Source organism: Mobula birostris, chromosome 8 (genome assembly GCF_030028105.1).
Source record: "Mobula birostris isolate sMobBir1 chromosome 8, sMobBir1.hap1, whole genome shotgun sequence".
Lineage (NCBI taxonomy): Eukaryota > Metazoa > Chordata > Chondrichthyes > Myliobatiformes > Myliobatidae > Mobula > Mobula birostris.
Window position 1 is genome coordinate 108,529,309 of NC_092377.1, and position 15,676 is coordinate 108,544,984.

General features: G+C 43.8%; 1 protein-coding gene across 2 annotated transcripts; it reads left to right on the forward strand.

Moving 5' to 3' along the window:
• The first annotated feature begins 639 nt into the window (after nucleotides 1–639).
• gtf2h5 (general transcription factor IIH, polypeptide 5) lies at nucleotides 640–15,467 on the forward strand. Of its 2 annotated transcripts, none has more exons than XM_072265922.1 (3): nucleotides 640–722; nucleotides 7,835–7,919; nucleotides 14,730–15,467. In XM_072265922.1, the coding sequence occupies exons 2-3, from the start codon at nucleotides 7,885–7,887 to the stop codon at nucleotides 14,908–14,910; spliced, it is 216 nt and encodes a 71-aa protein (XP_072122023.1). In that variant the 5' UTR covers nucleotides 640–722; nucleotides 7,835–7,884; the 3' UTR covers nucleotides 14,911–15,467. The 2 variants fall into 2 exon arrangements, with proteins under 2 accessions (XP_072122023.1, XP_072122024.1); XM_072265923.1 differs by lacking the exon at nucleotides 640–722 and adding an exon at nucleotides 746–940.
• Nucleotides 15,468–15,676: the final 209 nt, after the last annotated feature.

The window sequence follows — 15,676 nt, forward strand, 5'->3', positions numbered from 1 at the left end:
AGGCAGCATCTATGGAAAGCGTTAAAATTGTCAGGTCTGAGATTGTTTGAATTTCTAGCACCAAATTCTGGTGGAATAATTGGGCAGTAGCCGTTTCTCTCCGCAGGCGCTGTCCGACCTACTGACTGTTTCGTGAATGTTCTATTTTTGTGTCAGATGTCCAGCACCTACACATTTCAATTCGATGTTCGCCAAGATTCCAACATCGCCATTCCCACCCGGAATCCACGGCTCCTACTTGCTCTCTACGTGCTCCGATTATCATGCCCGTCCTTGCTCCTGGTCTGGTTTTAATGTCCGTCCACCCTCCGTAACAACTACTCTCCAACACCACACTGCCCAATACTGAGATTCTCTACTAAACCTCCTGGGCTCTTTTTTTAATTTCAGATGCAATAAAGGCACAGTCCAATGGCTCGTCGCATTCATAGCGCTACCCTCCTCCGTGCACGGAGCACCATTGTGGCCCCAAGGGCTCGCCACACCTCCCCGTCTCGCTGCTCCCAGCCTGAGCGCAGCCACAACCGAACGCGGGCTCCCGGCCAGGGACCGCCCCGGCGATCGGCCCCGCCCCGGCGATCGGCCCCGCCCCGCGGAGCGGCCCCGCCCCGGCGATCGGCCCCGCCCCGCGGAGCGGCCCCGCCCCGCCCGCTCTGATTGGTTGCCGCGCAGGATGTCCCAGGCCGCGTGAGCGTCGGGAGGCTCTGGACCGGGTCGGGGCGGTAAGTGTCGCTTCGTGACGGGACCTCGGGCCGGAGGGAAGGCCCCGCGGTGCGAGTCCCTGCCTGGCCGACTGCCCGCCAACGTTAAGCCGGGCCCGCAGGGCTCTGCTGCCGCTGCTCGCAGCCTCCGGGCCGGAGCGTGGCAGCTGTTGCCGTCGGGAGTCGGCAAGGCCTCGCCAACAGCTGGTGGCCGGAGGGTCGGGTCCGTGTCTCGGCAGGTGAACGACGAGAGAAGCCGGGAGAGGTGGAGCCTGTGGTAGCGCCGCGCTCCCTCTGTGTGTGTGTGTTCGCGAGGGAGCGTCTCAGTTACGTTATCACATGAGGAACGTTTGATGGCTCTGGGTCTGAACTCGCTGGAATTCAGAAGGATGAGGGGGAATCTCATTGAAACCTTTGGAATGGTGAAAGGTCCAGGCAGAGCAGAGCAGAGCAGACGTGGAAAGGATGTTTCCCATGCTGGGGGAGTCAAGGACAAGTGGACAGCCTCAGGATAGAGGGGTGTCCACTTAAAGCAGCGATTCAGAGACATTTCTTTAGCCAGAGGGGGTGAATTTGTGGAGTTTAGTACTACAGGCAGCTGTGGAGGCCAGGTGTTTGGGGGGTATTTAAGGCAGAACTTGATAGGTTCTTGGTTGGACATGGCATCAAAGATTGGGGAGAAGGCTGGAAAGTGGGGCTGAGGAGGGGAATAAAAGGATCGGCCATGATTAAATGGCAGAGCAGACTCGATGGGCCAAATGCACTAATTCTGCTCCTATGTCTTATCATATCTGCCCCTGTTGTCCCAATGTAAGGTTGTGCCCATCTGAGAGAATAGAAAAATGGTAAATATAGTCGGTTTGTGGAACAAGCATCTGGTAGAGTGGTTCACCCACCAGGCTATAAGGTACACCTGGTGTGTGATGGAATACTCCCATTTCTACTTGTCCCACACCCATTCTCCTATGTGCTGTTGTGCATGGTACTGAAGTTTCTGGTCATTCAAAACGTCGACATCAAGAACCGTAAGATACAGGAGCAGAATTCGGTCATTCGGCGCATCAAGTCTGTTCCACCATTTCATCAGTTGCTAATTTATCATCCCTCTCAACTCCATTCTCCTGTGTTCTCCCTGTAACCTTTGATGTCCTGACTAATCAAGAACTTTTTAACCTCTGCTTTAAAAATACTCAATGATTTGGCTGCCATTGTTGTCTGTGACAATGAATTCCTCAAGCTCACCCCTCTCTGGTTAAAGAAGATCCTCCTCATCTCTGTTCTAAATAGACATCCCTCTATTGTGAGGCTGTGCCCTCTGGTCCTAGACTCCCTCATAGGAAATGTCCTCTCCACATCCACTCCATCTAGGACTTTTAATATTCAATAGATTTTAGTGACACCCCCTCATTCTTCTTATTCCAGCGAGTATAGACCCAGAACAATCAAATGCTCCTCATATGTTAACCCTTTCATTCCTGTGCACCTCCTCTGGACTTTCTGCAATGCCAGCACATTTTTCAAAACTGCTCACAATACTCCAAGTGTGGTCTGACTAGTCCCTTATAAAGCCTCACCATTACATCCTTGTTTTTATATTCTAGTCCTCTCGAAATTAATGCGAACATTGCACTTGCCTTCCTCACCACCGACTAAACCTGCAAGTTAACCTTTAGGGAATCCTGCACAAAGGCTTCCAAGTCCCTTTGCACTTCTGATTTTTGAATTTTCTCCCCATTCAGAAAATAGACTACACCTTTATTCCTTCTACCAAAGTGCATGACCACACACTTCCCTACGCTATATTTCATCTATGCCCATTCTCCCAATCCAAGCCCTTGTGCAGGCTCCTTGCTTCCTCAATACTACCTACCCCTCCACTTATCTTCGTAGCATTTGCAAACTTGGCCACAAAACCATTAATTTTGTCATCCAAATCATTGACATATAATGTGAAAAGAAGCAGTCCCAACACCAACCCCTGCAGAATACCACAAGGCAACAGCAGTCAACCTGAAATGGCCACCTTTATCACTCTTTCCTATAATACCATGGGCTCTTATTTTGTTAAGCAGCCTCATGCAGCACCCTGTCAAGGGCCTTCAGAAAATCCAAGTAAACAACATGCAGTGACTCTCCTTTGTTTATCCTGCCTGTTATTTCCTGAAAGAATTTCAGCAGATTTGTCAGGCAAGATTCCCCCTGAAGGAAACCATGCTGACTTTGGCCTATTCTATCATTTTCCCAACCATGAAAGTCAGGCTAACTAGCCCATAATTTCCTTCCTTCTGCCTGCCTCCCCCCCTTTTTCAAAGTGTGGAGTGACACTTTTCCTGTCCTCTGGAACGATTCCAAAATCAAGTGATTCTTGAAAGATTATTAATGCCTCTGCATCTCTTCAGCTAACTCTTTCAGAATCCTGGGATGTAGTCCAACTGGTCCAGGTGACTTACCTACCTTCAGACCTTTCTGCTGCCCAAGCACCTTCTCAGGAATAGCAATTACACACAGTTCTGGCCCTGACACTCTTCAACTCTGGCATACTGCTAGTGTCTTCCACATTGAAGACTGATGCAAGATGCTTACTAAGTTGGTCTGCCATTTCATTGTCCCCATTACTATCTCTTAAGGCCTCATTTCCCAAGGGTCTGATATCCACTTGCCTCCCTTTGACTCTTCACATATTTGAAAAACTTTTGGTGTCTGTCACAGTACCATGTTGGAGATCCAAGTGAAACCCCGCTGATTTCCTTCTAGGGAATACACATACCAGTCCCGCCAAACCCGTGAGATTGGAACGGCTCTCCCACCCCAAAGCCCCGGTTGGTGTGGATGCTGTGTAATCTGCTGCCCTGTTGCAACTCAGTGCCAAGAAACAACAGACAGCACACTGCATATGATTAAAGGAATTATATTTATGAATCTTAGCTTAAAGGGTTAGTAAAGAAAACAACAAAAAGGACCCATTATAATTAAACAGTCAAATGTGCACAAGTTGAAGCTCAGCTCTTCCAAAAATAATATTCACCGATACTCCGTCAACTGTGGCACCTTGCTGCATCGAATCATGGTGCCCCAACAGGTCGAATCTTACGATTGGTTCTCTCCAGTGTCTTCCCTCTTCATCTCCCGCAGAACAAAGGACCCAGCTCACATTCCAAAAGCACCCGTTACCTCTCACTGTAACCTGAACACTGCTCCTGCAGAAAGACCATTATGTTATTAGTGAAACCTTTCCCGGGGCCTTGCACAAGCAACACACAAAATGCTGGTGGAACTCAGCAGGTCAGGCAGCATCTATAGAAAAAGAGTACAGTAGCCAGTTCAGGCCGAGACCCTTCGGCAGGACTGGAGAAAAAAAAGATGAGTAGGTTTAAAAGGTGTGGGAGGGGAGAGAGTAACACAAGGTGAGAGGTGAAACGGGGAGGGGGTGGGATGAAGTAAAGAGCTGGGAAGTTGATTGGTGAAAGAGATACAGGGCTGGAGAAGGGGGAGTCTGATAGGAGAGGACAGAAGGCCATGGAAGAAAGAAAAGGGGGAGGAGCACCAGAGGGAGGTGATAGGTGGGCAAGGAGATAAGGTGAGGGAGGGAAAAGGGGATGGGGAATGGTGAAGAGGGGGTGCATTACCAGAAGTTCGAGAAATTGATGTTCATACTATCTGGTTGGAGGCTACCCAGATGGAATATGAGGTGTTGCTCCTCCAACCTGAATGTGGCCTCATTGCGCCAATGAAGGAGGCCATGAAATGACATATCAGAATGGGAAGAGGAATTAAAATGGGTGGCCACTGGGAGATCCTGCTTCTTCTGGTGGACGGAGCGTTGGTGCTTGACAAAGTGGTCTCTCAATCTACGTTGGGTCTGGCTAGGGGCCATGGACAATCCTGATTTGATGGAGTGTGGACGTGAAAGCACAGAGGAACATCTGGAGAAATTTCTGAAGCGCCCATTTGCTGCTGTTGTTACTGTGTGGTCGTGAATCTTTCGGAGGGTAGGCCTCAAAATCCCCGGCTTTGCCTGCTTTTGGCGACCGAGAAGGAGGTCAAATCGTTCGGATAGTGATGGCGCTTAGTACTCGGTGTCGGAGAGCTGATCAGAGCTCGAAGTTTTCGGATGACTCAGAGTCGGATAGTTTCGGCATGGCAGGGAGAGTTTTTCTTCCTTCTCCCGTCTGCGTGAGATGTGGGACATTTGAGAAACTTTGAACTTTACTGTGCTCATGGACTTCTTTATCAAGATATGGTATTGTTACACTGTTGTAACTATGTGTTATAATTATGTGGTTTTGTCAGTCTTTTCAGTCTTGGTTTGTCCTGTGTTTTGTGATATCACACCGGAGGAAATAATGTATCATTTCTTAATGCATGCATTACTAAATGACAATAAAAGAGGACTACGTGTCTTCATAATCATAATCATATTTACAGGAGATCACACGGGAGCACCAGACACAGTATATGACCCCGACAGACTCACAGGTGAAGTGTTGCATCACTGGAAAGGACTGTTTGGGGCCCTGAGGAGTAGTGAGAGAGGGGATGTAGCACTTGTTCCTGAACCTGGTAGCGTGAGACCTGAGGCTCCTTTACCCTCTTCCCGATGGCAGCAGCAAGAAGAGAGTGTAACCTGGGTGGTGAGGGTCCCTGATGATGGATGCTGCTTTCCTGTGACAACGCTCCGTGTAGATGTGCTCAGTGGTGGGGAGAGCTTTAACCCGTGATGGACTGGGCAAACTGTTACCTCCATAAAGTCCTGTTAGTAGGTTCTGGACTTTGTTACCTCTGTGTACCATTATTATGGTTTTGGTACACAGAGCTAACTGTTCCCAGTATACTGTACTGTATGGAGTAACAGTTTGTCATAATTTACTGCTTTGATTTGTATATGTATGCTACTGATACTGTATTACCTGTTGCTTTCTAATTTTAGCCGAATTCTTGCACATTTAAGTGATACATTAAGGTGTTTGCCCAGAGCTGCGATTCAATATTAAGTGCATGTTGTAAGATGAGCCTTGGCAATGTGGAGTGGTTTGCGCCTCAGGTGGTTGAGCTCGCTGATGAGGATCTTGATGAGCTGCCTGTTTTTTTGTTTCTGATGGTGAAGTCGTAATGCAGCAAGCCCCACAAAGGAAGGCAAATTTACATTATTGTACATCTGAAAATGCAAAACCGTTTTGGCCAGTTGATGTCAATGTACGGTCATGTCTGTATTAAATGGTAAAGGCTTCTGTATTCCATCCTGTGTGGCATAATTGGATACTTAAAACTACGACTCTGACTTTTAATGGCGATTGGCAGTCCAACTTAAAGGTGCATTACTGCCACCTACTGGACTGGAGTGTGGTGGAGAGAGTTGGGAAATAAAACCCCTCCTAGTTCCTTTATCAAATGAAAACTAAATTACCCTAAAAAGCCCAATAGAGTGTAAATAATGAAAGACAGTATTGTGAATTAAATTAAAGTTTCTTCCACAACTTAGTAAAGTTTTTAAATGAAAACTGTCAACCCCCAAAGCTAGTAGTGCATCCTGCATTTGCTTTCTTTCAAGCTTATATGCTTCACGTTGTAAAAGATCAACTGTTTCATAATGATGACGACACCTACACACCCCAGAGTGGTTTTCCAACAGGATATAAGGGATAATTAAGCATAGTATGCCCAATTCTAAGTCAATATAATGCCTTCGCTTCTTGTCTTCTCCCTTTTCTGATTAATCTAATAATTTTATGTATTCTGTAAAGGTGTCTCCCCTTATACCCATTATCTCACAAGTCTTGCCATAATCCCCTAATTCTTAGCCCTACAAATCCCTTAGTTTCTGATTTGCTAAGTGGAAGGTCAATATCCACAAGTGAACTTTTCACAGCTTTTTTGGCTAAGCAATCAACCGGCTCATTCCCCTGAACACCTCTATGTGCAGGGGCCCATAAGAAGCAGACATGTAGACTAATACCTTGAATGTGAAATAAAGTTTAAAGAACTCCTGCAGTAAATCTGACCTACTGCCGGAATGACCTGTTTTAAGACTCATCAGAACAGACAAGGAATCTGAACAAATTATAACTTTGCATGGACAGATTTCCTCCACCCACTGTATGCCCAAATAGATGGCAACCAGCTCTGCTGTATATACTAATAAATGGTTAGTAAGACGTTTCTTTATTGTTACCTGTAATTCAGGCACAAAAACAGCCACACCCACACCAACATTCCCTGTTAAATTATCTTTTGATCCATCGGTAAAAATGGTTAGTATATCACAATAATTTTCCTTAACACATTGATGAACGAACAGTCCAAGCATATCAAGATCCTTGGACTTTATTAGATCATGCAACCTAAAATCAACTAAAGTCATTGGAAAAAAACCATGGTGGGGTTACTGAAAAAGCTGCAGTGGGATAGGGTCCTGGAGGAATATGAAGGAAGCAGCAGAGATCTTAAATCTGGAACCAGGAGGGCTAAGAGGAACCATGGAAATGTCCCTGGAAAGTAGGATTAAAGAGAATCCTAAGGGATTGTTATACATATATTAGAAATGAGAGAGTAATTAGGGAGAGAGTTGAACCACATGAGAGCAAAGCAAGGTATTTGTATTTCAAGCCAGAGGAATTAGGCGAGGTACTGAACAACATTTGGATTGCAAGATCAGAGAGAGGCATGCTTAAATGCTGGGGCAAATTGACATAGGGAGATGGTATTTGGCCTTTTGAACATTAAGGTGGGTAAACCCCCTTCGAAGATAAAACAGTGAAGACTTTCTTTTTACTTAGAATAACATAGATATAGTTGCCCATTATGGTTGTGAAGTCATTGACAGCATTAACTGAATCACAGTATGTAGCTAGCTGTTGTCTTCAGTAGGTTTCTTTCTCTCTGCTCTGATTATGAGTCTTTCCACAGATGCTGCCTGTCCTGAGTGTTTTCAGAAGTTTTTGTTTTACCGCAGGTTTGCAGCATCTGCACTTTTTCTAATTTCTAAACATATCTTCCCTCCAGGGAGATTCAATATATGCAAAGTCAGTGAATGCTTTTGACTGGAAAGGCCTCTGTGCATTTTCTGGTCAGAAATCTAGTCGCTGTAGAATTAAGAACTAAATGCATTTTATGTAAATTTTGTTTATGATTTTCAGCTTGCACACCTATTTACTATCTTCAGTCATATCTTGGAGCTTCATTAAAGATGGTTAATGTCTTGAAAGGAGTTCTTATTGAATGGTAAGTATAAACTTTTTTTTTCTTTTTAAAAGGTAAGGTTTACAAGAATAAGCAACTACAAACTTGCTGGTGGTAGTTAAACAAGGTTGAATTTCATCAGACAGGTTAAATTAACAACCACCCTTTTGTCCATCTCCTAAAGTACCTTTTGGCTAAATAATTTTGTGGTTGTTACCTCAATCTCTTACTAGTCTCCATGAATTGACACAGTGTGGTGGCTAACATCTTAAACATGGAGTATAGTTCCAGTGAAGATGTTAAGATTAGCTTGGACATTGAAACATACAGTGAAAATGTGTTGTTTGTGTCAGGGATATTCTGGTGTAGCCTGCAGGTGTCATCACACTCCCATTGCCAACATAGCATGCCCTTAACTCACTTACCCTGACTCGTACATCTTTGGAATGTGGGAGGAAATGGAGCACCTGGAGAAAATCCATGCAGTTATGGGGAGAATGTGCAAACACTTTACAGACAGTGACAGGAATTGAACCGTGATCAGTGATTGATGGCGCTGTAAAACGATTGTGATCTCTGCTATGCTTCCGTGCCACCCATTGGGTTCGTCTGATTTTCAAATGGTTTTCAACTGATGCCGTGAGGCATTGGAGCAAAATTAGGCCATTATACTCTTCGAGTCTGCTCTGCTATTTGATCTTGCCGATTAATTTCCCCCTCAACCCCATTCTCCTGTTCTCCCCCCCCCCCGCCATAACCATTCACGCCCTGACTATTCAAAAATCTGTCAACCACCACTTTAAATACACTCAATGCCCAGGCCTCCACAATCCCCTGTGGCAAAGAATTCCACAGTTTACTGTGTGCATTCAAATATAACACCTTCAGTTCTGTATTTGTCACTCTTTTTGATTTTGTCCCCCTGGTTACACTGCAACTCATTCCATTGACTGCAATTTTGCCCTATCATCTGCCTGTCCTTTCTCATGGTCGTACTACATACTGCCTCTGCTGCTGTATCAACTGCCGCATCCTCAGCCCTATCACTCTGGTTCCCATCCCCTGCCACATTAGTTTGAATCTTCTCCTACAGTTCCAGCGAACCTGTCCCTCAGAGTTCAGGTGTAGCTTATTCCTTTTGTACAGGTTGTACCTTCACCAGGAGGGACCCCATAGATCCAGAAATCTGAAACCCTGCCCCCTGTACCCACCCCTCAGCCACGCATTCACCTGCCAAATCATCCTGTTCTTACCCTCTCCAGCACGTGGCACAGGTAGAAATCCAGAGATTACTCCTTTGAGGTCCCACTTTTCAGTGTTCTATCTAGCTCCCTAAAATCTCTCTTCAGGATCTCCTCACTTTTCCTACCTATAGATGCAAGCAAAAGTTTGTGAGCCCTTTGCAATTACCTTGTTTTCTGCATTAATTACTCATAAAATGTGATCTGATCTTCATCTAAATCACAGTAATAAACGAACAAAACCTGCCTAAACTAATAACACACAAACAATTGTACTACTTCTTGTCAATACTGAATACACCATTTAAGCAATTGCAGGCTAAGTTCAAAAAAGTATGTGAACCTCTGGGGTAACCCTCTGGAGCACACTTGATGTTGTAGTGTGTGAAGGAAGAGAAGTGGGTACAGTTACTATTACAAGAGAGAAGGTGCTCAAAAAGCTGAAAGACCTAAAGGTACATAAGTCACCCAGACCAGATGAACTGCACCCTAGGGTTCTGAAAGAGGCAGCGTCAGAGATTGTGGTGGCATGAGAAATAATCTTTCAAAAATCATTGGACTCTGGCATGGTGCCAGAGGACTGGAAAATTGCAATTGTCACTCCACTCTTTAAGAAAGGAGGGAGGCAGTAGAAACGAAACTATAGACCAGTCAGCCTGACCTCAGTGGTTGGGAAAATTTTAGAGTCAATTGTTAAAGATGAGGTGATGGAGTACTTGGTGACAGAGGACAAGATAGTACAAAGTCAGCATGGTTTCCTTCAGGGAAAATCCTGCCTGAGGAACCTGTTGGAATTCTTTGAGGAGAGTACAAGTAGGATAGATAAAGGGGATGCAGTGGATGTTGTATGTTTGGTCTTTCAGAAGGCCTTTGACAAGGTGCCACACATAAGGCTGCTTACAAGTTAATAGCCCTTGGCATTACAGGAAAGTTACTGGCATGGTTAGAGCATTGGTAGGAGGCAGTGAGTGGGAATAAAAGGATCCTTTTCTGGTTGGCTGCCAGTGGTGTTCCACAGGGTCGGTGTTGGGACCACTTCTTTTTATGTTGTATATAAATTATTTAGATGATGGAATAGATGGCTTTGTTGCCAAGTTTGCAGATGATACAAAGATTGGTGGAGGGGCAAGTAGTGTTGAGGAAACAGGTAGGATGCTGAAGGACTTGGACAGATTAGCAGGACGGGCAAGACAGTGACAAATGAAATACAATGTTGGAAAATGCATGGTCAAGCACTTAGGTAGTAGAAATTAATGTGGACTATTTTCTAAATGGGAAGAAAATCCAAAAATCTGAGAGGTAAAGGGACTTGGGAGACCTGGGCAGAATACCCTAAAGGTTAACTTGCAAGTTGGAAGGCAAATGCCATGTTGACATTCGTTTCAAGAGGACTAGAATACAAGAGCAAGGATGTGATGCTGAGGCTTTATAAGGCACTGGTGAGGCCTCACCTTGAGTATTGTGAACAGTTTTGAGCCCCTCATCTTAGAAGAGATGAGCTGGCATTGGAGAGGATCCAGAGGAGGTTCACAAAGATGATTCCAGGAATGAAAGGGTTATCATACGAGGAATGTTTGATGGCTCTGCGTCTGTGCTTGCTGGAATTCATAAAGACGAGGGGGGATCTCATTGAAACCTTTCAAATATTCAAAGGCCTGGACAGAGTAGATGCGCAAAGGATGTTTCCCATTGTGGGGGAGTCTAGGACAAGAGGGCACAGCCTCAGGATAAGGGAGCGCCCTTTCAAAACAGATGCGAAGAAATTTCTTTAGCCAAAGGGTGGTGCACTTGTGGAAGTTGTTGCCACATGTAGCTGTGGAGGCCAGGTCATTGGGTATATTTAAGGCAGAGATTGATAGGTTCTTGATTGGACATGGCATCAAAGGTTACGTGGAGGAGGCTGGGAACTGGGGTTGAGGAGGGGAAACAAGGATCAGCCATGATTGAATGGCAGAGCAGACTCGATGGGCCAGATGGCCTAATTATGCTCCTGTGTCTTATTGTAATTCCTTCTACAAAACTATTTGAAGTTAAGTGTTCTAGTTATGGAGATCAGATTGGAAGTGTGGGATGTAGAGGTGCCCTGCCCCATAAAAAGAAAGACACACAAAGTCAGGTTACTGACGGAGCCTGCTCTTCTCAAGAAAAATCAGTTTACGTGCACCATGCCTCGATCAACAACCTTTTAGAGGATCCCAGAGGAATTGTAGAGATGCATTTCTAAAGACCTGAGTGTTTTATCAGTTCATAGTAAGAGAAATTGTCTATAAATGGAAGAAATGCAGTACTGTTGCTACTCTCCCTTGGAGTGTCCTGTAAAGATCACACCAAGAGCACAACATGCAATGCTAAAGGAGGTGAAAAAGAACCCAAAGGTAACAGCAAAAGACCTTCAGAGCTCTCCAGAACTTGCTAAGTCTCTGTTCATGGGCCCATTATAAGAAAAACACTGAACAAGAATAGTATTCCTGGAAGGACACCACAGAAGAAATCACTGCCCTCCAGAAAAAAACATTGCTGCACATCTGAAGTTTGCAAAAGACCACCAGGATGTTCCACAACACTTCTGGGACAATGTTCTGTGGACAGGTGAGACAAAAGTTGAACTTTTTGGCAGCAATGCACACCACTATTTTTGGAGGGTAAAGGGCACTGCACACCAACACCAAAACCTCATCCCAACTGTGAAGCATGGTGGAAGGAGCATCATGGTTTGGGGCTACTTTGTTACCTCAGGGCCTGGACAGCTTGCAATCATTGAGGGAACAATGAATTCAAAATTGTATCAAGACATTTTCCAGAGGAATGTCAGGAGACTATCAGGGTAGCGGTCCGTCACCTGAAGCTTGGTAGAAGTTAGAAGATGCAACAAGACTATGTTGCATCATCCAGTGAAACACAAGAGTAAATCAACAGCAGAATGGTTTAAAAAGAAAAACAATTCGTGTTTTGTAATGGCCAAGTCAGAGTCTAGACCTTAACCCAATTGAGATGCTGTGACGTGACCTGAAGAGGGCTGTTCATGCAAGGTATCCCAGAAATATTGATGAACTGAAACAGTTTTATAAGGAGAAATGGTCTAAAATTCCCCATCGCTGTTGTGCAAGTCAGATCAGCAGCATCAGGAAACACTTGGTGGAGGTTATTGCTGCTGGAGGACGTTCTATCAGCTATTAAAATCAAGGGTTCTGGCCTGGACTGTGGATAATTAAACAGTGTGTTCAATAAAGACATGAAAAGTTCAATTGATTGTGTTATTAGTTTAGGCATATTGTGTTTGTTTATTATTGTGACTTAGATGAAGATCAGACCACATTTTGAGTAATTAATGCAGAAAATCCATTAATTGCCAAGGGTTCACAAACTTTTTCTTGCAACTGTATGTCATTGATGTCAATATGTACCAAGACTTCTAGCTGCTCACCCTAGTCTTGCATATGGAAACTGGAGCACATTGCCTCCTATTGTGGGAAATAACTTGTTAGCAGTACACCTTAGTTCGGTACTGATCTCTCTGCTTCATTATGAAAGAGTTCCAAGGACATTTGTCTTGTACATTTATTATCATTAACTATAACTCTGCCATATGTTTACTTCCAGATTAGCTTTCAAGTCTTGTCAAGTATATCGTGTAAATGTCTAATGGATCCTCCAATTTTTATGTATGTCAGCACTTGAGGGTTATTACAATTGAGCTGTGGTTTAGATCACGCTTTCATCATTCTGCTATTACTGCTGTTTTGTCATCATGCTCTTTTGTAAGCAATGCTGAGTTTAATTCTGCCCACTTCTATCATATCCTCTCCGTACCTTTGAAATGTTACTGACAGTCGTGCTTCACATTAGCCCCAATTTCTCTTTTGCTTTCAATTCATGTAGTTAAAAGTATTCCATAAATTTAGAAAAGGTATTTTTGGTTTTCAGTCATTACCGTTTACATTTCATACTTTTCTAAAGACCAGGCTGTATTCAAAATTAAAAGTTCTTTCAATCATTGCAAGTCCCTTACTGCTTAATTTATTTGGATCCATAAGTCAATACTCTTAATAATGGTCATCCAGTGTAATTGTTTGTTAATTACATGTCTGTCTTAGAGTTATACATCACAGAAAGAGGGCCTTGTGGCCAAACTTGCCCATGTGGATCAAGGTGCCTTCCGAAGTAGGTTCCATTTGCCTGTATTTGCCCCATATCCTTCTAAACCTATCCTTGTCCATGTACCTGTCTTCTAACTATTGTAGTTAGTTATACTGCTTCTACCACTTCCCCAGGCAGCTTGTTCCGTATACCCATTATCACGACATGGTAGCGCAGTAGTCAGCACAACACTTTACAGTACCAGCGACTGGGTTCAATTCCCACCGTTGCCTGTCAGGAGTTTGTACATTCTCCCCGTGACCGCAGGGGTTTCCTCCAGGTGCTCCAGTTTCCTCCCACAGTCTAAAGACGTACTGTTTGGTATGTTAATTGGTCATTTAAATCGTCCCGTGATTAGGCTAGGATTAAATCTGGGGGTTGCTGGGTGACACAGGTCGAAGGGCCAGAGAGCCTGTTCCGTGCTGTATCTCAATAAATAAACCGTCTGTGTAGAAATACTTGTCCTTGGGGCCCCTTTAAGTATTTTCCCTCCTCTCTTAATATACATTCTCCAGTTCTTAACTTCCCTACCATGAGAAAAAGGCTGTTCTATATATTTTTTTAACCTCATTGAAGAATTTCTGGAGTTCTGTCCTTCGTCCCACTTTGAATCTATTGTCAACAGACACCCCCCCCCCACAACTTATTTTAATTGATTTAAGGTTTTGTTTGCCTCCATTCCACATTTTGCTGTTTACCAGGTTTTGCAAATTTACCATGGTCTGTGCATTTTCATATTCAGTCAGTACAGAACTAAATAGTACCGGTTGCTTGAAGGGAACTCTTGAGTAAAAATGACCAAAACTGCTTGTTAATTGAGGATTATAAGGAAGTGGTTTGAAATGGTTGTAAACCATGGTAGCATAATGGTTAGCGTGATGCTGTTACAGCTCAGGGAGTTCCAGGGTTTGGAGTTCAACTCTGGTGTAGTTCTGTAAGCAGTCTCTACATCCTCCTTGTGGAATGCGTGGGTATTCTCCGGGTCTTCCGGTTTCCTCCCACAGTCCAAAGACGTACCGGCTAGGTTAATTGGTCATTGTATATTGTATGATTAGGCTAGGGTTAATCAGGTTTGTTGAGGGTGGCTGGGGTACCATGGCTCAAGGGGCCGCTGTATCACCAAATAAATAAAAATTAAGTGTCTAATACCCTCAGAAAGCATGCATTTAAAGTGAGGGGAGTAATTTCAAAGGAGATGGGAGAGGCAAATTTGTCTACACAGAGTGATGGGTGCATGGAATGCACTGCCTGGGATGGTGGTAAAGGCAGATGCATTAGGGACTTCTAAGTGACACTTAGGCATATAAATGTGAGGAAAATGGAATGATATGGACATTGTGCAGGTAGAGGGGATTAGTTTAGTTGGTCATTTAATTTAATCAGTTCGACACAACATTGTAGGCCAAAAGCCTGTTCTGTACTGGACTTTTCTATATTCTAATATTGATGTAATTGTTAATTTTGATCTTTATAGTGATCCGGCCATGAAACAATTTTTGCTGTACCTGGATGATACAAATGCTTTGGGGAAAAAATTCATAATACAAGACCTGGATGAAACTCATTTATTTGTCTTGGCTGAGGTAGTCCATGTCCTACAAGAAAAAGTTGGAGACTTAATGGATCAGAATTCGTTTCCACTAACGCAGAAATAAAGTCACATGATTAAGCAACAGAGACAGATCTTGAGAATTGGATCAATATGTCATTGACCCGCTGGTACAAAGACCCTGGACTGACAGCTATTTGGAAATAGAATACATGCAGGAATTTTGCCTCAGTAAAATAATTTTGGTTCATCTACATCCAGAAGGTAATTTCTGTTACTGACAGTAAATAGATTTATAATGGATATTCTGGTGAACCGGCCTTGGACTGAATGAAGTGCATTTTATGAGGATTCATGGAAAGTTAACGGTATTTGGCTAACTGTGTGCACTTCACATTACGATGGAGCCTTACCACAAATTGAATCAGCTGCAAGTGATGTTGGTTTCCTGAATGAATTCAGACTCTTCCAATTTGTCTGTATTCCAATGTACACTTTTGATGAATGATCGCATCTTCCTTTTGCTGATCCTATGGAGTATGTCTTTACGGAATAACTTGCCTTCCAAAACCATTCTCTCTTCTTTTGGATTACTTTGTAAAGAAATTCTATATATCCTTGGTGTGACTTTATGGTGTTATCAATAAATTTCACATTATAAAAAGCATTCTATACAAAGTCCTGTAACGAGCACTCCAGGCAACAGCCTGAAAGACTTATTTTCTTCTTACTGTTACAGCACCCTTCTAATGTAGCAGTAGTGAGTCTTTTTGGAAAGTAACCATTATTAATGAGTGCAACGAAGCATTTCAGGGAATATGGCACCTACTGCCAAGTAAGAAAATTCGGTTTATCTAAATGCACCAGCCTGG

Bases quoted from the DNA above. Each gene is read 5' to 3' on its own strand.
- gtf2h5 (XM_072265922.1), top strand. From the start codon at position 7,885: ATGGTTAATGTCTTGAAAGGAGTTCTTATTGAATG. The intron at 7,920-14,729 runs GTAAGTATAAAC...TGATCTTTATAG, and splicing joins AAAGGAGTTCTTATTGAATG to TGATCCGGCCATGAAACAAT.